Below are 21,149 nucleotides of genomic sequence, written 5' to 3' on the forward strand. Positions count from 1 at the left end.
TCTAAATACATTTTTAAGTATGATCATCTACTCTAGAAATCCAAGCAAGACCCTAATCATCCAGAAAATAAATCCCTTATTTCTTGATGAGGGATGTACATTCTTTAAGGAAATATATTTTGTAAGAAGGGTTTATCAGTGGATTGCTTTAGATTAAGAATCATCTGTACCTTCCATATTACTACTTCAAGTACTCAAATAAGGTATAAGCTATAATGCAAGCTATAATCTTTGTTAGAGGATGTCTACCAGTCCATTTGGCTTGCCTCTTTCTTCCTCTGATAATCTGAAGATTGTAGATATAGGTGTACAGAATTGGGAGCTTCTGTGTACCTAACCCCAGACATTCCCAATGTTGTAGGCAATCTTAAAGACAGAAAAAAAGCAAGGGCAAGAATATTTTTCACTGGCATTACCAGTCTTAAAGCCTTCACTATTAAGTATACTAGTGAATAGCTTCTTAAATTTGTGTTTCCGTGATTGGTAAGTTTTTCTTGGAGTGAAATTACAGAGAGATTTTCCAAATACCTTGTACCTCTTTTACTTGGACTGTCAAAAGTAATTTTTTAAAAAAAAGTATTACAGAGAATAGTTTTTTTTGCCTCAGCCTGGTTGAATTTCATTTTTTGACCTGTCATTACCAGATTGTAAAGAAAGAATCTGAATGTTACGTTTGAAATTCCATTAACTGTAACTGTACTGAATGAAGTAACAGCAAGTGTTAACATAATCCAGATTATACCTAAACACTAAATACTATGGGCTTTGTCCATAGTAATTGGACTAACTGATAACATTGGATAAGAAGCTCCTCTTTTTTTTGGTCTAAGATTTATTTGGTAATGAAAGTGTGGGGAGAGACAGAAGGAGAGAATTTTAAAGCAGACTCTGCTTGATCCCTTAACCCATGAGATCATGACTTGAGCTGAAACCAAGGGTTGGATGTCTTGAGCCACTCAGGTGCCCCTGTATAGAAGCTCTTCCTATACCCTGTTTCTAACACAACAGTTAGCTGTAAGCAGACACAGTGACCCTGAACAACAGTGCCAAAATAAAAAAAGCAGAGCTTAGGTCATTGAAGTTTCCTGGTACTCAGTGTTATTCTCAGTTCAGGATTCCATCTATAACCAAAACCCACTCTAACATTTTAAATAGTGTTTTTGTACTTTACCTCAAATTTAATTTTTTCTATCCTACTCTTCTCCCATTTGAACAGAATTCTGTATTCTAGCCAGAACCGTGGAAACTTAAAACCTGACTTTCTAATTCTAAATAATCCATTATGCCTGACTGAATTTTTTAAAGAATTATTTCTGATGTAGGGTTTTAAGGTAGGGCGTACATTTTCAATATACGGAGTACAGCTTTTTAGTGTGGCATAGTTCAACATGCTTAGGGTTTTGCTCTTGTGTTAGTAAGATGTTAATCTAATACCTTTCCATTAGTGGTTTTCTAGCTGCCTTTTTCTAGCTACCCCTTTTGCTTTCATTATAAATTAAGGTTTGTGGAGAAAACCTTTAATCAAGCTTCTAAAATTAGAATATATGAGTATTCCACCTGCCCTTTTTAAAGATTTTTTATTTATGTATTTGACAGTGAGAGAGGGAACACAAGCAGGGCGAGTGGGAAAGGGAGAAGCAGGCTTCTTGCTGAGCAGGGAGCCCAATATGGGGCCTAATCCCAGGACCCCTGGGATCATGACCTGAGCTAAAGGCAGAGGTTTAACAACTGAGCCACCAGGCACCTCTCCACCTGTTTTCATACAAGTTCTCAATTGTTTCTTAAATGGTTTGGGTGTTCTGGGATACTGATTTATATAACTATACTTTTTTTTTTTTTTTAAATGCTTCAGTAGGTATTCCCATCATTTGGAAATCTTGAAGGCAAGGTAATTTTCCTAAAATTCTAAGAGTGGGAAAAGATTTAACTTCCAGGACCACTCCTATAGTAATGTCAACCCGGAAGCAGGGAAGGTAAAATGGAATGGACAAAGAAGGGGAACTAAATCTCTGCTTTGTGAGATCTAACATTAAGGCTGTGGGTAGGAATTTCTTAAAACCTACATATTCGAGACTAATATAGGGAGAACCGTGTTACAAATGAACACAGTAAATTGGAGAAGACCCCTGGGCTTGCTTACAGTTTCATTATTTCAGAGTAACCTCTGAAATAATTTATTTTTGGTTCCCTGCCCATAAAATGTGGAGGAACCCTCACTTTTTAAGGTGGCCATTAACCGATGGGAGGGCAGAGGCCTAAGCATGTAGGTAGTATACTCAAAGCCTGGCTACTACTAAGTTTGACTTGAAACTGCACCTCTTATCTGTTAGTGCTGTGTGCATACCTACCTCCCCCTTGAAGAAGAAAAAATATACTGATAAAAAGGCCACAAGCCAAAGGTGTAATGACAGCTCTCAGACTCAAATTTCATTACCACCAAGGGATACATTCCTGGTTACCAAGTTTGTGACAGGTATCACAGTGCAGGTTAACGACACGTGGACTTTAGGTTTGAGAAAGATCAGCATTACTTAACTTCACAATATTGTTTCCTTACTTGTAAAACATACTTAAATGTTTGCTTATAGCACAATGCTAGTACACTGTAAGTAGTCAATAACATTACAAATCAAGTATTTTGTTTAAAAAAAAAAAACATTAAAAGATGAAGGCTCTTTCACACAGGTCATACTTGAACCAGTTACCCACTATGTTCTAGACCCCTCACACAGGTGACTTTTTTCCCAAGAAAAATGGTAGGTCTGGCTCATAATCTACAATGAACTGTGGATTCTTCTACTTAAAGGTAAGCCTCGAAGAAATAAAACTTTACTATGACAGAAATATGTGCTCTATTGTGTTATTTTGTGTTATTAGTGTTATTTTGAAGTATTTTTCATTGTTTTAATAGTTGCTTTAAAACAGGTGTGCTATTTGCACTAAACACCTGAAAATATACCCACTACATGATGTTTTCCCTTTTAGGGTTAATGCTTCATTGCCTCTGGGTATATTAGCCCATAGTTCTATTGTCCTTAAGAAATTTGCTTTTAACTTTTAATCTCTTCTTAAAGAAATTTGTTTAGTCCAAAAGACTGAAACAAAAGTTAGTAAGACAAAATAGAGCCTCATCATTAGCAGATAATCTTACTTGCAAATTCATCTGTTTGCTAAAATTTGTAATCCCAAAATCAGTACTCAAGGTACTTTCCTGCTCATTTGTGGACATGCAGAGTGGTGAAAATTTTAAATCCCCCAATGCCCATAGTTATGCTTGCCTTATTTTACCATACTGTAGATAAACATCCCTTCTGTGGTCCAGTTAACGCTGTTTTTTTCACATTTTTGTGCTTATTAGTGATTTTCCTATTTAAGATGGCCTTCAAGCTTAGTGAAATGTTGCCTAATCTTCCTAAACACAAGAAGGCTGTGATGTAATGACAGGAGTTAGTGCTGGCTCTAAGTTTAATGTTAATGAATCAACATGAGGTGTCTTTCTAAGTAAAGACAGACAAGGTTAAATATTGACTGGCTGATAAAAACATGACCCAGAGATTCAGAGTAACCTTTATTTCCCCTATGAACACATGGTTCAGTATTTGCTCATTTCAGTGTTCTCAGTTAACTTCATAAGACATTACTATTTTGAATAATAGTGTACCTTCATATCCCTTATCCCTAGAAATAACTAGAAAGATTTATTCTACATAAAAGCCATGGCTGTGTTAAGCTGGTGCTTTCTCCTGCTCTAAATCATAACAAGTAGACTTAATCAGATTTTAAGGAAATGGTGGAAAACTAAAGAACAGATCTGAAGTGCCCAAATCTGAAGTGCCAGTAAACACATTCCAACACCAAACTAATCTTAACTGACTTTGAGAGTCCTGGATTTTCCATTACTAAGAACTCTTAAGATGTTAAAGTTCAGATGATAGGTAGTATGATTTACCATCTTAGAGCCAATGATAATATTCCTGCTACAGGCCACAGACTTCTACTTCAGATGTCTTCACATGTCCTCTGGTTCAGATCCTTCTATATTTTATATTAGACCAATAGTCTCAGCCACTTACCATAAATGTTATTTAAGTAACATTTATGACTTAATAAATTCAATAGTCCATGCTGAATGTTTACCATAAATGAGAGCATATCAGTTTTTAGTTTTGCTAATTATGTTTAAGCTTGATAACAAATGTAACAACTTACATTAAAAAACCCTCAATTTATAAACTTTCAGTTTAAGTGGCTAGTTCAATGTAAATACTTCTTGATTAGAAACAAGGCCTCTGCTGTCTAATCTTATACTGTTAACAGTTTTTACTGTATTAAATCTAAGTTCTGTCAATTATATTAGGGATATAGTTATATTTCTTAACGTCAAAGCTGTGGCTAAACTCACTTTTAAATTTAAGGTTCCAAAGCAGTGGGGTTGATTTTCTGAACTTTGAGCAGCCGTTTCTCCCAATAAGATGAATCCCTCCTATAACAACCTCTGTACATTCCTTCACAGGATCACTGTATTTTAATTACCAATTTTTCAGTGTATCATTAGATTGGGGGCTCCTTCAAAGCCAGAGAAGGTCTATTTCTATTCAAATGGTTTTTATAATAACTGAATGTTAAATCCAGATATTCTATATGTAATTTAAAATTCTCACATTCAAAGAAAAAACTTTTTTGGTTTAGTTTGTACTAAATCATTTTTAAAATTTGTGGCTTTGAGGCATTTTATTATAAAAAGCTAACACTCGTATACATAAACTAACAAGAACTTAAAATTCATCACACATTTACTTCATTTTTTAGCTTGACCTTCTAGTAAATCTTTAGCTTCATTGATTTTGGCTGCTATATAAGGAGATCCTCCTGTAGGAAGAAAGAGAAAAAGGAATAGTTTTAATATGGCTTCTCAATTTCTGCTTGGTGAAAACCTATTGTTTCAAGGATCCCTACTGCTTATCCCACCTTTCAAGGTGGAATTAGCAGACATGGTATTTTGACTTTTTAAAATAACCATGACACAGCAACCACGGACCAAACTGTAATATATTTGGCAAATGGGAAATGAATTCACATGAAGATTTCCACATAAACGGCACTTTTAAAAACTTAACTGATAGAAACAATTTTAAAAAGACCCCACATATGTGACCTTGAAATAGTATAAGTTACTATTTATGAGGATTAGAAGTCATAAATGAACATGAGTTTATTGTACCACGTTACTTTGAAAACATGGTTCTCAGAGGTTTCTGAGCTTTGTTGGAAAGACCCCACTCTATTTCTGTCCTTCACAGCTTTTCTCTGTTCCTGTTGTGCCTTCATGATACCTATGGGTGCTTTCCTACTACTCTGCTGGAGCACTGATTCTCAAGATGTAGTTCTCAGAGCAGCAAGCGTCAACATCCCAATAAGAAAATAGACCTTTATAGGCTCCACACTAAATGTAAATCAGAAGCCCTTCAACAGAAGCTAAATTTTGTAAAGGCTAATGCAGTCTGATACCAAACAATCACAGCCATGTTTAAATGCCAAACATTCTTAATGAAGGGCCTATCCTTTTTTGAGCAATGGAACATGGATTTTAGGTCTGTAGTTTTGTATTCCTAGTAATTTTTTGCTTTCAACACAGCCAAGTCTGCTTAGAAATGTATCAGAAACAAATCTTACAGGTTTCTAAACAGGTAACCTCTAGTTCAAAGGTCTAAATGGACAGAAAACTAAGTTTTTAGTTTCCTTAACTGAAACTTAGCATTTCCTTTAATATAGACCCCTCCCCCAACCAAAAACTGCAATATTGATAGTATTTAAACTAGTAGTCATATTTTATCACTTTGCAGATCTGAAAATAGTAATGCTTATCACTACTTTAAAATTACAGTGGTTACTAGGTAAGCTTATTATTCATGAATTTCTCACTCAGGATTTATTCTTTTTAAGACACTGGAAAATGGATGGATCCAGCCTAGGCAACAGCGCTCACAGAGATTTAGGCATTTCCTTCGGAATAGCCAAGAATTAAGTTATTCCACTAGCTAACAGTGACTTAAAAACATGTACAAGAATTTAATGACTACTTACCCTTGTCTGGGTGATTTAAAAGCATAATTCGTCGATGAGCATCTCTTATTTTTCCTTTATTGGCAGTAGGACTAATTTAAGAAGAAAAGGATAGAATTTACTTCTGAATCCTATCAAAAAATTATACACAAAGGCTAATTAAAGTGACTGAAACGAGTCAACGACACAGCACTATGAAAAGTGGTTTAGGAGCCTCTTCCTAACCTATAAGGATGATGAATCTTCTGAATGAGGGTACTAAATAGTTCCTTAGGAAAATGAGGCTTTTCTTTTTCTTTTTTTTTTTTTTAAATAGATTTTATTTGAGAGCAAAAGCGCATAAGAGGGATAAAGGGAAGGAGCAAAGAAGAGGGAGAAGCAGACTCCTGAAGGGGGCAGGGAGCCCTAACTGGGGCTTAATCCTAGGACCTGGGGCTTGATCATGACCTGAGCCAAGGCAGACAGTTAATCTTGACTAAGCCACCCAGGTCCCCCAAATAGGGCATTCTTAAGAAATTAGTTAAGGGGCACCTGGGAAGCTCAGTCGGTTAAGTTTCTGGCTTAACGACTTTGGTTCAGGTCATGATCTTGGTGTTCTGGGGTAGAGCACCGCCCTGATCTCTGAGCTTAGCACGGAGTCTGCTACTTCTCCCTCTGCTCCTCCCCACCCTCATGGCGTGAGCGCTCTCGTGCGTTCTCTCTCTCAAATAAAATACTAAAAAATTAGTTGGGATTTTTTAAAAAGAAAGCTTGTTTAAGTATCTGGAAATGGAGATTTTCACTACAAAAAAAAGTTATAACAACATTGTACACTGCTATTATTGGTTTAAAAGCCTATCAGTGAATTAAAAAGTGCTTATGTGCCAGTGTGCCTTCTCATTGGACTTTTGTAGGGAGTGTTTAGATCTTAAAATGTGTGTAACACTTTTATGACAATAAAAGGTCTTTTTATATTTGCTCATAGTTCTAGAGTTGTAGAAAAATGTTACAAATATTAGAAATTACCTTATGCCTAGTATTAATGCTGCTTCCCGTTTTGTCATTTTGGGTTCAAACCCACCTCTATAATAGCCACCACTGAAGGCCTGAAAGAGGAAATGCATTCATAAAAATAGATTAGTATAAAATTGCTAAGTGTTGAAAATGTTCTTAGCAGAAAAATTTAGACATTTCAGAGAACCTTAACTCTTGCAGCAGCATTTTAGTTTTATAAATAGCAACAAGTATTTTAATGAACATCCATTTTTCTTCCCCCAGAAGAACGATCTTAAAAATTTAAGACAAAAGAACTGTGTGCTTCAAAGCCAGTTCTTCTGGGAATAAAGTTAGCTGTGTTATTAGATAAAAATTTGATCTAAGAGGGGCACCTGGGGGCGCCTGGCTGGCTCAGTGGGTTAAGCCTCTGCCTTCAGCTCAGGTCATGATCTCAGGATCCGGGGATCGAGGCCCGCATCGGGCTCTCTGCTCAGCAGGGAGCCTGCTTCCCTTCCTCTCTCTCTCTGCCTACTTGCCATCTCTCTCTCTCTCTCTCTCCCTCTGTCAAATAAATAAATAAACAAAAATCTTAAAAAAAAAAACAAAACTCTCTCTGCCTACTTGCCATCTCTCTCTCTCTCTCTCTCCCTCTGTCAAATAAATAAATAAACAAAAATCTTAAAAAAAAAAACAAAACTTATTTAAGAGGGGCACCTGGAGGCTTAGTTGGTTAAGCATCTGCCTTCAGCTGAGGTCATGAGCCCAGAGTACCAGGATGGAGGTCAGCATCAGGCTCTCTACTTAGCGAGGAGTCCGCTTCTCCCTCTGACCCTCCCTTCTTTTGTGCTCTCTCTCTTAAATAAAGTCTTTAAGATAACATTTAAAACATTTGATCTGAGGGGCGCCTGAGTGGCTCAGTTGGTTAAGGATGGCCTTTGGCTCAGGTTGTGATCCCAGGATCCTGGGATCAAGTCCCACATTGGGCTCCTGCTCAGTGGGGAGCCTGCTTCTCCTTCTGCCTGCTATTCCACCTGCTTGTGCTCAATCTTTCTGTGTTTAAAAAAAAAAAAAAAACCTAAGAATATGACTATACGTTAGAAAAACAAGTGCTTTGGATTTGGAGATCTTTTCAGGTGAGTGGTTCAAGGGTATTTTGAGGGTAAAGGTTAACTACTAAAACGACTTTTAAGATATGTATTGAGAAAATCAGGCTACCAGCTCTGCTGACCTTGTTACATCAGAAATCATATTGGTAAAATCTACCATCACCCTATTCTGTCACATTCAGTCACAAAAATAAAAAGTACTGAACAAGCTGTTAGAGCCAAACATTACATCCACTCATATTCTATAGCCTACTTAACTCCAGCAGTAGGTACTTTATAGCCTACTTAAATCCAGCTACCCAAGAATTAGATAGTGCCAGGGCCACACAGTTAAGATGGATCACTTCAGATCCCTAGATCACTCCATGTTTGTCATGCAGAGCAGATAAGGCAAGTATTTGGACAAATGATGAGGTTAATAGTATCTAAACAATAATAGTAACTTTCATGATACTGGAATTGTTAATACCTCAGCCCCAAGTCTGTCATATAAAACATTTGATTTTTGAGGATAACATTGCAAAGCTCAGAACGTCTAAACCATCTTTGTGGGAAGCAAGAGAAGGGACCCAAAGCAATCTCTTAAAATTTCATGGATGTTTGGAAATTTACCCTCTTCAAGTGTGACTCTAGGCTTCAAACACAGGTAGCAAAGAATTAGCAAAAATGTTTAGTAAGTCTTACAGATTTTGGTAAACTCTGAAAAACTTGTTTTACTTGAGGCTCCATATGTTTCATGGCTTGCAAAACGTAACGGCCTAAAAACAAAAGCAATAAAATAATTAAAAAATCTCCAACCTCCCCTACTTCATTTCCACTCCCAAATCATAAACAAACCTGCAAATCCTGCAGCAGCAATGGTCAGTCCAACTGCTACCACTGTACTTGCCTGGTAAGGGGAAGCAGAGTAAGTAACTGACTTCTGGAATTCTCACCCCTCCCTATCATACCCGTTGTCCCATCCCGAACTCTTTTAAGTTTTATTTCAAAGGGAGAAACAACCTATAGGGAGAAAATAGTCTGCCCATCATCCTTTAAAAGGACTGCAACTTTTATCTCCAGCTCATTGTAAAGTATGGGATTTTCACTGTGAAAGATAACAGCGAGAGGATTTGTTTAATTCACAACAGCGAAGATGATGACTACCATCCCTTTGAAAACCTCTTGCACCTCAGGGCAGATGAAGCTACATTAATGTTCCATCAATTACAACGGAAATAAAGTTTCCGCTAGAGAACTATTTAGACACTGCAGAATTTTGACATGTTTCAACGTTAAACGTGGGCTTACCTAGAAGACTAGCTTTTCACAGCGCCTTTGGCACTGTGTCGTCTCACCCTCACTGTACGGAGGCCCAAATGTATTCAGGAATAGAGAAAAGATGTGTCGGCAAGGGCCAAGGAGAAAGAGCGAAGCAGAGAAGGTACTGTGAGCTGTGTCAGGGTAAGGGCAAGTACAATCAAATGCGTTTCCACTAATCACTAAACCGCGTGGACGACGAACCAGGGACTGGAGCCATGTTAAGACCATAAAGGCCCTCAAGGATTGTGTCCTGGAGGGGTGCGGCTCTCTGGGGCCCTACATCTGCAGCCCACAGTCGCAGTGGGGACACAACCTCGGCTCCCTTCCTCCGAGGTCGCGACTTGAGATTGAGTCCTGGGCCTGGGATTGCTAAGGAGACCAGAAGGGCGACTCACCATGGCTCTGGCTTGGCTCCCCGGCCTCCACCGAGAGTGCGGTTCATCCCAGCCCCAAGGCCGCGGCCACCAATTCCCACTCCTCCAACAGACAGCAACGCGGCCACCCCGAACAGATACAAACCACCCAGACACAGGAGCCCCAGGAAATACGGCAGTAGAGGCCGCAAAAAGATCGGAAAACTGTCGTAAAACGGGGCCGCCGCGGGCCAGAGGGGAAAGGGCGTTCAAGCAGTGGGCAGGTGCAGAAAACAACTTCGGATTGGTTGGTGGGTGGGCGGATCGCCTCCTTATTTGGACTCCCAGCTGGGGCTTCTGTATGTTTTGCCCTTTGCTACCGGCACGAAGGTGTTCGGGAATACCTGTGGGGAAAGGTACTGGTGCAGAAGGGCGAAAACAAATACTGTGTAGCCTTACTCAGAACGCGTTCCGAATCCCCATCCCCCCCCCTCACTTTTCAACACTTGCATTCGCCTTTTATTTTGTTTATAACTGACAGGGGTAATGAATATCCTTAAAAATACCGTAACAGTTACACCGTGAAGCGAAATAAATATGTGGCAGGCCAGTATGGCAGACGAAAATATGTCCCAGAAAACCAAAACGACAAACCAAAATGTGTTTCAGCGGTGCTCGGTAGCATTCTCTTGAAAGAATTTTATTTTGATTTGTGACTTGTCAGAACTTTGTGTAAATATTTAGGGTTTTGTAGAATGGAATTCTCACTTCAAAGTCAGTTAATATCATGATCATGGGATTCCCAAATCCCCCACAACTGAAAAATGCTGTTTAAAATTTCTCTTCTTCTCCTCAAAAACTAGGGTTTGGTGTTGCCATTACAGGGCATCAGTTTCATATATCCCTGCATAAATGCTTGAGAAGAGGAAAGTAATGGAGACATTAATGGAAGCTTAACAATGTTTGGATGATCAAATAAGTTTGGAGTTGCTTTCCACTTAGAACTTACAAAGTATTAGCAATCGGTTTACACTGCGATGAAATTCTGCTTTGATGAGCTGACTGCATATTAGACACATATGCAAATTTGCTGGCTTTGTTGTACTCATCTGTAAAAAGATTCTGCATTTGGGTCTTTAAGAATTCTAGCCCTGCAATTTTTTAATGTAATTTATTTTGTCAACCAAAATTTCTTATGTAAAGAATTTTTATTATGTATATTTTTGGTATGTACAAACTACAGCACATAGCTTGCCTGAGGAACAGGTTAACATACAGAAGCCCAGTCTTAGGAAACCAAGGATAGGCAATGTAGGGAGACACTTGAAATGGACAGGGCTGTTTGTGGGGGCAAGTCAAAATAGATGTACAACCTAGTTCTTTCACTAGTGTTGTATGACTTTAGATAAGTTATTTCTGACTCTGAGTTTTCTCATGTGTAAAACAAGGGTAATGATAACTACCTTACCAAATTTTTGTGAGGATAGAGAATTATGTACATGGTATTCTCTGCATGTCATTATTGCTTAGTGTGTTGGCCATTATTATTATGAGGCATGTTGAAGTACAAATTGGTGTGCAGAGGCCCTTCCAATTCTCATACCTCACTCATGGTTGTAAGTCTGATAATCTTCTCCCTTCCCACTAAGCACTTGGAAAGAAGCTATAAAAGTAATCTTTTGAAATTTCCACAAACTGATGAATGGATAATCATTCCTTGCTTCTTCTAGCTTCTGATGACTGCCAGCATTCCTTGACTTGTGACGCATCACTTCAATCTTCAAGGAAGGTCAGTATCTTGAAATCACTCTCTACTCTGTCTTCATATTGGCTTTCTTGTGTGTAGATTCTCCCCTTCCTCCTTTTAAAGGATACATATAATTAGATTTAAGGTACAAGGCTATAATCCTGGATAATCTCCACAACTCAAAATCCTTAATCATAGCTGCAAAGACTTTGCCATATAAGATATCATTTATAGGGGTACCTGGGTGGCTCAGTGGGTTAAAGCCTCTGCCTTCGGCTCAGGTCATGATCCCAGGGTCCTGGGATCGAGCCCCACATCGGGCGCTCTCCTCAGCGGGGAGCCTGCTTCCTCCTCTCTCTGCCTGCCTCTCTGCCTACTTGTGATCTCTGTCAAATAAATAAAATCTTTTTTTTAAAAAAAGAGAGATATAATTTACAGATTCCTGATTTTAGGACCTGATCTTTTGGGTGGCTTTTATTTAGCCTACTACAGAGAGTAGGAAAAGACAAAAGAGAGAACTTGTGGGATAAGAGAATGAGAAAGGACTTGGCTCAATTTCTTCTCCCAAATTTGCCAGTCAGGTAAATAACTTCTTGGGGAGGAATAAATGAGAGGTGAGAGTTACAGAGAAGTATTCTTGATTGTGCCCTTCAAATACTTCTTGACCATGACTCTTAGTAAGAAATATATTTTATATTGTGACCCAGAGAACAAATACATACTTGGACACACACACACACACACACACACACACAGAAACTCACACATATGCACACACAAATACACATTGAATTTAATGTGTATTTGTTTATTGTTACTTTTTTATGACTAGCACATTTTTTTATGTGCTTGAAAGGCAAACATAGTTTAGGGTGTACAGTGAGAAAGTGACAAAGATTCTTCAATAGAGAAGCAACTACACCAAATATTTATAGTAATAGGTACAATCTATTCAGACCTCTTAAATAGGAATATGAAAGAATCTTCAAAAGGAAACAAATCCTATATAATTTCGGGGACAGAACAGCAGCCTTGTCAGGTTAGGAGGACTTGACATTGCTAAGTCACTTTCTGCATTGATGCTATATTGCCTTCTTCACCTTTCTTTCTTGGTAATCAATTTATATTCTGGGACAGCTCAGTGGAGTAGCTCATTAATATGTATCCATAGAGCTCTGAATCTTAAGTGCTATGTTCTATCACTAATAGGAATCCAAATATCAGTGAGATCATTCTTAGGTGGGTATAGCCATGAATTCCCACGACCACTTAGCCTGAAATGAAAATGACACTCTCAAATTAGTTTAAATTGTTATGCACAATCAAAAGTGATTGTTAGAGATGATCTCTCAGAGTGATTTAACCTATCATTACTTTTATTTATTTTTAAAAGTATTTTATTTATTTATTTATCAGAGAGAGAGAGCGAGAGAGAGCGAGCATGCACACAGGCAGGCAGAGTGGCAGTCAGAGGAAGAGGGAGAAGCAGACTCCTGGCTGAGCAAGGAGCCCCGTGCGGGACTCCATCTGAGGACTCTGGGATCATGACCTCAGCTAAAGGCAGCTGTTTAACCCACTGAGCCACCCAGGTGTCCCTAACCTATCATTACTTTTAGACCTGTATTTAAAAAAGCAAATGAGGGGCACCTGAGTGGCTCAGTCAGTTAAGGGCCTGCCTTGGACTCAGGTCATGATCCCAGAGTCCTGGGATCCTGGGATCCAGCCCCTCGGCAGATTCCCAGCAGGGAGTCCCTGCTTCTCCTTTGCCCTCTGCCACGCCCGGTACTTGTGCTCACTTGCTGTCAAATAAATAAAGATTCTTTAATAAATAAGTAAAAAAATAAACAGTGAATGACTTGAATAGAACATGGAAGAAAATGACATAAGTCATTTATGGGACTACTTAGAATATTAGTAGAGCTGCAAATGTCTTTAGAGAAAAGCCTCCTCTAGATAAAAGCCTTCTCCATTTTGTTAAAACATACTGCTCTGATCCATTCAGAGCTGATGAGTTTGCTGAAACCAGAGGTGATTCAGGAAACTAGGTAGTCTCCTGCTTTCTGCAAGTCCAAAGCAAACTGCTCTGTCTGCATGTCTTGCATTCTGAGCCCTCAAATAACTGCTCTGTGAAGTTAACAATGTCAGAATTCTGATTTACGTTTCTTGTTCTAAGATATTGTTGGCAAATAGTTTGTAATTTTCCTTTCTTTTTAAGAATATGAAATGAATGTTTAATTCAGCATAGAAAAAATGGAATAAATGTTCAATAGAAGAATAGTTACATAATTTGTTTCCCCCTCTGTAAAGTCAAAGTAATACTAGTACTTCATTGTATTGTTTTTAAGAATGAAATTAGATAATATGTGTAAAGAATATAGTATCTAAATAGCATAACTGCTCGGAGGGCATACTTTTTTTTAAAAAAAAGATTTTATTTATTTTTTTGACAGAGAGAGATGACAAGTAGGCAGAGAGGCAGGCAGAGAGAGAGGGGGGAAGCAGGCTCCCTGCTGAGCAGAGAGCAGATGTGGGGCTTGATCCCAGGACCCTGGGATCATGACCTGAGCCAAAAGCAGAGGCCTTAACCCACTGAGCCACCCAGGCGCCCAGAGAGCATACTATTTTTACTTCAGCTTTTCTCCTCAACCTGTATTCTCTAATTTAGCCCTTCCCAGCTTGGGTCAAAGTTCTCTAACCTGGCGCCACAATTCTAGAGTCTCATTATTCTTTCAGTTTTAGGCTCCAATGAGATGAGGTTATTCTGTCAACCCAATGGATACCAAGGAAATATATTCCTCTAGGCACCTGGGTGGCTCAGTCAGTTAAGCATCTGCCTTTGGCTCAAGTCATGATCCCAGGGGCCTGATGGGGAGCCTGCTTCCTCCTCTCCCTCTGCCTGCCGCTCCCCTTGGTTGTGCTCTCTACCTCTGTCAAATAAACAAATAAAATCCTTAAATTAAAAAAAAAAAGGAAATATATTCCTCCGTGTCGTATTTCTCACAAACATGAGTTCTGCTGCATTGTTTTGTTTTTCTGATGGCTCTGAATCTATCTTCAGTCACAAATTACCAACTCTAAGGAATTAGGGCTGCTTGGCCTGCATGCCTGATTTGACCCTTTTTCTTTTGTTGGCTACTTTGTCCAAGTTTTCATTCACTTCTTCTCCCTTGGAATTGTGCTTTTCTTTTTTGTCCTCTCAAAAAATACTTAACATCAGAGTTTATTTTTCAAGGATTAAAAAAAGCCAAGTTTTCTCACAGATTGTTAAGTTTGTCTTGCCAATGGCTAAGCCTTGAGATAACCAGGAGACAAATTTCTTAAAACATGATATGTCACAGATGCTTTCTTGCAGTTTTGAAATACAGCCTTCCAAGACTCCATATTCAATCCAGTGGGTTCCAAAATGATCTAAAATGGTTCAGTTCAGTTGGAAGTAGATGTTGGGTACAATAGTCAGTTCTTCTTCTTTTTTTTTTTTAATATTTTATTTATTTGACACAGAGAGAAACAGCCAGAGAGGGAGAAGCAGGCTTCCTGCTGAGCTGGGAGCCTGGTATGGGCCTCACTCCCAGGACCCTGGGATTATGACCTGAGCCGAAGGCAGACACTTAATGACTGAGCAACCCAGGTACCCCTATAGTCTTTTCTAAGATAACCAAACTGGAGAAAAATTATTAAAATTTTATGACTAGATCTGGTCTTAGACTTTTTGGTAAGTTCACTTAAAATAATAGGATTGTTGCATCTGGCAATGAAACAGAACTTCTGATAAGCTATGTGTCAGAAATCTTGGATGGATTTGAGAAAAAAGGCAAACTTAAAGGCCCATGCATGGCTTCTTCTTATTCTCTTGTAGAGGCTGTATGGGTGAGAGGGTAAGACCACCTATCTGATGCAAAAGAACAACCTCTTCCTCTTTTCTGTCTAGACTTGGAGCCGTTCTGTGACCTTCTCCCTTGCCACAATATCTGCTTTCCTTGGGCCTGGAAGCCATTACTCTGCTGGTTTTGGAGTTTATTCAACCAAGAATTATGTTTCTCTTTTTGATATATTGATCATTCATCTGATGATACTTTTGGTATATTCCTTTGTCTTTGTCATCAATGCCCATTGTACATGAGCAAGTTTTTCCTACCATGTCTTCCCTTGCATTCAATAATTCCTTTCAGAGTTTCTTGATCTTTAGCTTTTCAAGTGTTATATTCACAGAAACTGTCTGAGGGGTTTCTGGGTATATCCCACAGCCAAACTTGTTGGTTATTATTTGATGAACTGTTTCTTCCATTTTGCTTATCCTTTTCATTGTCTCTATCTCTTCTTAGATAAGCTGTTTACACCTCTTCCAACATTCTTTGTTAACTTTTCGTTGCTTGGAATTTTCCTCATGGAGTTGTACAATTTGTTCTTATGACCATCCCAAGGAATGGTTAGAAAAGACCAAGGTTCCAGAAGGATCATTAGGTATTTCTCCAAATACCGCATGCTCAATCCAGTAGAGCTTGAGTGGAATCACAACTGGCAGTTCATTCAGGTACTTCTGCATCTCTCATTGGTAAACCTCTAGGGCCTTCTTCACTACATTCAGGTTACTTGCCACAATTTTTACTTTTTTGGATTGTGTCATATTCCTTTTTGATGTTATTGATAATTTTCTTTTCTTCAGCTAAGACCTCCTTAATGTCCAGCCTTTCTCTTAGAGTTGAAGGGCCTGGTCAAAAAGACCCATATCACAATTTGTTGGGCAAATAGAATCATCAAAAACGTCATCATGAGATTCATATTCATCCTCATCACTTTCCCAGGTGGATTCTTATTCACTTGATTCATCACTGTCATCAACATCATCAGCATCTCCTTCAACCTTCTTTTTATTCATCCACTTAGTACTCTTTAAGACCTTAATGAGGAAATTAGAAAATTTATTGTTTTCTCCAATCGAAGCTTGGATACCGGTATAGAGTACCTTTTCTTGGTCCTGGAGCTTGGAAATTTCATTCTTTTTCTCTTCCATCTTGTTAAGAATTTCATTTATTTTCCATTGCATATCTGGTTCCTCTCTGTCTAATGAATTAATGTGCTCTTGAAGTACATTTTTGTTTCTCAAAATTCTTGAGGAGAAACATTTCTTGAAATAATGTGATATGGTGCAGGTCAGATCATTTCATCTGAATATCTAGTTTTAGTTTCTGATGTCTTGGTAGATAGAGTTCTGCATCAAAAGCAACAGTTCCTTGATCCTGTTGGTCAAATACTGTTGCATATACAAGTGTTGAATCGCATCCCTTTTCACAGTCTCCAGCTTCATATCAGTTGGATCTGATTTTTCAAATTCCATTAACTTTGGAGTATCTAGGCTGAGTGTTGATGCCTTTGAGGATCTAGGCAATGAATCTCATGTCATCAGAGCACTGTCCTTTCCAGAAGAGTCTGAGGAATCCTCCATTTGAGCCTGCAAGACACTGCCTTTTCATCCTGACACTTCATCTGCTATTCCTGAAAACTAGGAGAGTTTCATCATCATACTGAAATCTCTTTTCTAGACTTTTTCCTGGGTCTATCTGGGGGATTTGGGGAATAGAGATATGCTTGGATAGGAGAAGAATCGACTGAGTGCTCTTCAGTTCTTGTACCATGCACTGTGTTTCCTTGATGACAGCCACTGTGAGGTCTTGGAGAGAGAGGATTCACCTGTTCATGTGCATTCCCTTTGAGGACCAGGGGATCTAGCTGTCCAAGTTTCTCTTTCTTCTTGGTGACATTTATTCTCATATGGTGAGGTATCTTATAGTCTCAGGCTGTCTTCAGATTGAAGTCTTTCATATACACTGGGTCTCTTTGATGGCTTCAGCATCTTTGGGATCTTCATAGTCATCATCAGGTTTACTCTTGTACAGTTCCATTCTTTTTTTTTCCCCACCACTGAATCTTAAGTTGGGGTCCTTTCAGCTTTTAATATGTTTCTTCCTTTTCTCAATTTGATTTTTCACCATAATTTCTCTTAGGATATAAAGTAGAAATTTCTTACCATTTTCTTTTTTTTTCTTAATTGGCATATAATGTATTATTTGTCCCAGGGGTACAGGTCTGTGAATCATCAGTCTTACACATTTCACAGCACTCACCATAGCACATATCCTCCCTAATGTCCATAACCCAGCCATCCTTTCCATACACCTCCATCCCCAGCAACCCTTAGTTTTGTTTCCTGAGATTAAGAGTCTCTTATGGTTTGTCTTCCTCCTGATCACATCTTGTTTCATTTTTTTCATTCCCTACCCCCACAACTCCTGCCCTGCCTCTCAGATTCCTCCTATAAGAGAGATCATATGATAATTATCTTTCTCTGATTGACTTATTTCGCTCAGCACAATACCCTCTAGTTCTGTCCATGTCACAAATAACAAGATTTTGTTTCTTTTGATGGCTGCATAGTATTCCATTGTGTGTGTGTGTGTGTGTGTGTGTGTGTGTGTGTGTACCACATCTTCTTTATCCATTCATCTGTTGATGGACTTGTAGGTTCGTTCCATAGTTTGACCTTTGTGGATTTCGCTGCTATAAACATTCAGGTGCACATACTCCTTTGGATCACTACATTTGTATCCTAGGGTAGATACCCAGTAGTGTGATTCCTGGGTCATAGGGTAGCTCTATTTTCAACTTTTTGAGGAACCTCCATGCTGTTTTCCAGAGTAGTTGCACCAGCTTGCATTCCTACCAATAGTGTAGGAGGGTTCCCCTTTCTCCGCATCCTCGCCAGCATCTGTCATTTCCTGACTTATTAATTTTAGCCTTTCTGACTGGTGTGAGGTGGTATCTCATTGTGGTTTTGATTTGTATTTCCCTGATGCTGTGTGATGTGGAACACTTTTTCATATGTCTGTTGGCCATTTAGATGTCTTCTTTGCTGAAATGTCTGTTCATGTCTTCTGCCTATTTCTTGACTGGAGAATTTCTTCTTTAGGTGTTCAGTTTGATAAGTTCTTTATAGATTTTGGATACTAGCCCTTTATCTGATATCTCCCATTCTGTCAATTGTCTTTTGGTTTTGTTGACTGTTTCCTTTGCTGTGCAAAATATTTTGATCTTGATGAAGCCCTAATAGTTCATTTTTGCCCTTGCTTCCCTTGCCTTTGGTGGTGTTTTGAGGAAGAAGTTGCTGTGGCTGAGGTTGAAGAGGTTGCTACCTGTGGTCTGCTCAAAGATTTTGATGGATCCTTGTCTCACATTGAGGTCCTTCATCCATTTTGAGTCCATTTTTATGTATGGTGTAAGGTAATGGTTCATTTAGTTCTTTTGCATGTGGCTATCCAATTTTCCCATCACCATTTGTTCAAGAGACTGTCTTTTTCCATTGGACATTCTTTCTTGCTTGGTCTAAGATTAGTTGACCATAGAGTTGAGGGTCGATTTCTGGACTCACTCTCCTGTTCATTGATCTATGTATCTGTTTTTGTGCTAGTACCATAGTGTCATGATGATTATAGATATGTAATAGAGCTTGAAGTCTGGAATTGTGATGCCACTTACTTTGGCTTTCATTTTCAACATTCCTCTCACTATTTGAGGTCTTTTCTGGTTCCATGTAAATTTTAGGAGTATTTGTTCCATTTCTTTGAAAAAAAAAAAAAAAGGATGGTATTTTGATAGGGATTGCATTAAATGTGTAGATTGCTTTAGGTAGCATAGCCATTTTCACAATATTTCTTTCTTCCAATCCATGATCATGGAACGTTTTTCCATTTCTTTGTGTCTTCCTCAATTTCTTTCACGAGTACTTTATAGTTTTCTGAGTACAGATTCTTTGCCTCCTTGGTTAGGTTTCTTCCTAGGTATCTTACGGTTTTTGGTGCACTTGTAAATGGGATTGACTCCTTAATTTCTTTTCTTCTGTGTTGCTGTTGGTGTATAGAAATGCAACTGATTTCCATGCCTTGATTTTATATCCTAACACTTTACTGAATTCCTGTATGAGTTCTAACAGTTTTGGAGTGGAGTCTTTTGGGTTTTCCACATATAGTATCATATCATCTGCAAAGAGTGAGAGTTTGACTTCTTCTTTGCCGATTTGGATGCCTTTAATTTCTTTTTGTTGTCTGATTGCTGAGGCTAGGACCTCTAGTACTATGTTGAATAGCAGTGGTGATAATGGACATCCCTGCCGTGTTCCTGACCTTAGCAGAAAAGCTTTTAGTTTTTCTCCATCGAGAATGATATTTGCGGTGGGTTTTTCATAGATGGCTTTGATGATATTGAGGTATGTGCCCTCTATCCCTACACTTTGAAGAGTTTTGATCAAGAAAGGATGCTGTATCTTGTCAAATGCTTTTTCAGCATCTATTGAGAGTATCATATAGTTCTTGTTCTTTCTTTTATTAAAGTATTGTATCACATTAATTGATTTGCAGATGTTGAACTAGCCTTTCAGCCCAGGAGTAAATCTGACTTAGTCATGGTGAATAATCCTTTAAATGTACTGTTGGATCCTATTGGCTAGTTTTTTGGTGAAAATTTTTGCACCTGTGTTCAGCAAGGATATTGGTCTGTAATTCTCCTTTTCAGTAGGGTCTTTGTCTGGTTTTGGGATCAAGGTAATGCTGGCCTCATGAAATGAGTTTGGAAGTTTTCCTCCCATTTCTATTTTTTGGAACAGTTTCAGGAGAATAGGAATTATTTCTTTTTTAAATTCTTGGTAGAATTCCCCTGGGAAACCATCTGGCCCTGAGCTCTTGTTTGTTGGGAGATTTTTGATGACTGCTTAAATTTCCTTATTAGTTATTGGTCTCTTTAAGTTTTCTATTTCTTTGTGGTTCAGTTTTGGTAGTTTATCCATCTCTAGGAATGCACCCATTTCTTCCAGATTGTCAATTTGCTGGCGTATAGTTGCTTATATTATGTTCTTATAATTGTTTGTATTTTTTTGGTGTTGGTTGTGATGTCTCCTCTTTCATTCCTGATTTTGTTAATTTGGGTCCTTTCTCTTTTCTTTTTGATAGTCTGGCCAGGAGTTTATCAATCTTATTAATTCTTTCCAAGAACCAGCTCCTAGTTTCGTTGATTTGTTCTACTGGTTTTTTTGGTTTCTATTTCATTGATTTCTGCTCTGGTCTTTATGATTTCTCTTCTTATGCTGGGTTTAGTCTTTTTTTGCTGTTCTTTATCCAGCTCCTTTAGGTGTAGGGCTAGGTTGTGGACTTGAGACATTTCTTGTCTCTTGAGAAAGGATTGTATTGCTATATGTTTTTCTCTCAGGACTGCCTTTGCAGTGTCTCACAGATTTTGAACAGTTGTGTTTTCATTATCATTTGTTTCCATGAATTTTTTTCAATTCTTCTTTAATTTACTGGTTGACCCATTCATTCCTTAGAAGGATGCTCTTTAGCCTCCATGTATTTGGGTTCTTTCCAAATTTCCTCATGTGATTGTGTTCTAGCTTCAGAGCTTTGTAGTCGGAAAATATGCAGGGAATGATCCCAATCTTTTGGTACCAGTTGAGACCTGATTTGTGACCCAGGATGTGATCTATTCTGGAGAATGTTCCATGTACACTAGAGAAGGATGTATATTCTGTTGCTTTGGAGTGAAAAGTTCTGAATATATCCG

At 38.4% G+C, this 21,149-nt stretch overlaps 2 protein-coding genes across 3 annotated transcripts in view; one reads left to right on the forward strand and one right to left on the reverse strand.

Annotated features, from left to right (window-relative positions):
• Positions 1-4,718: 4,718 nt before the first annotated feature.
• On the reverse strand, positions 4,719-10,023 carry DNAJC19 (DnaJ heat shock protein family (Hsp40) member C19). Of its 2 annotated transcripts, XM_082744755.1 has the most exons (6): positions 9,842-10,023; positions 8,982-9,033; positions 8,829-8,902; positions 7,069-7,148; positions 6,085-6,155; positions 4,719-4,869 (listed from the first exon to the last, which is right to left on the reverse strand). In XM_082744755.1, exons 1-6 carry the CDS (start codon positions 9,842-9,844, stop codon positions 4,799-4,801), a joined length of 351 nt encoding a protein of 116 aa, XP_082600881.1. In that variant the 5' UTR covers positions 9,845-10,023; the 3' UTR covers positions 4,719-4,798. The 2 variants fall into 2 exon arrangements, with proteins under 2 accessions (XP_082600881.1, XP_082600882.1); XM_082744756.1 differs by lacking the exon at positions 8,982-9,033 and having other exon boundaries at positions 9,842-9,959.
• LOC309871580 (uncharacterized protein) overlaps positions 9,843-21,149 on the forward strand; it is a gene marked incomplete at its 5' end in the record, with an annotated part of 709,738 nt that continues 698,431 nt past the window's right edge. The window contains 2 exons of the mRNA XM_082744737.1: positions 9,843-10,083; positions 11,530-11,588. Coding sequence (XP_082600863.1) covers positions 9,843-10,083; positions 11,530-11,588 — 300 coding nt within the window. The remainder of the gene's footprint in view (positions 10,084-11,529; positions 11,589-21,149) is intronic.

The sequence above is a fragment of the Mustela nivalis genome (assembly GCF_964662115.1).
Source record: "Mustela nivalis genome assembly, chromosome: 1".
Classification (NCBI taxonomy): domain Eukaryota; kingdom Metazoa; phylum Chordata; class Mammalia; order Carnivora; family Mustelidae; genus Mustela; species Mustela nivalis.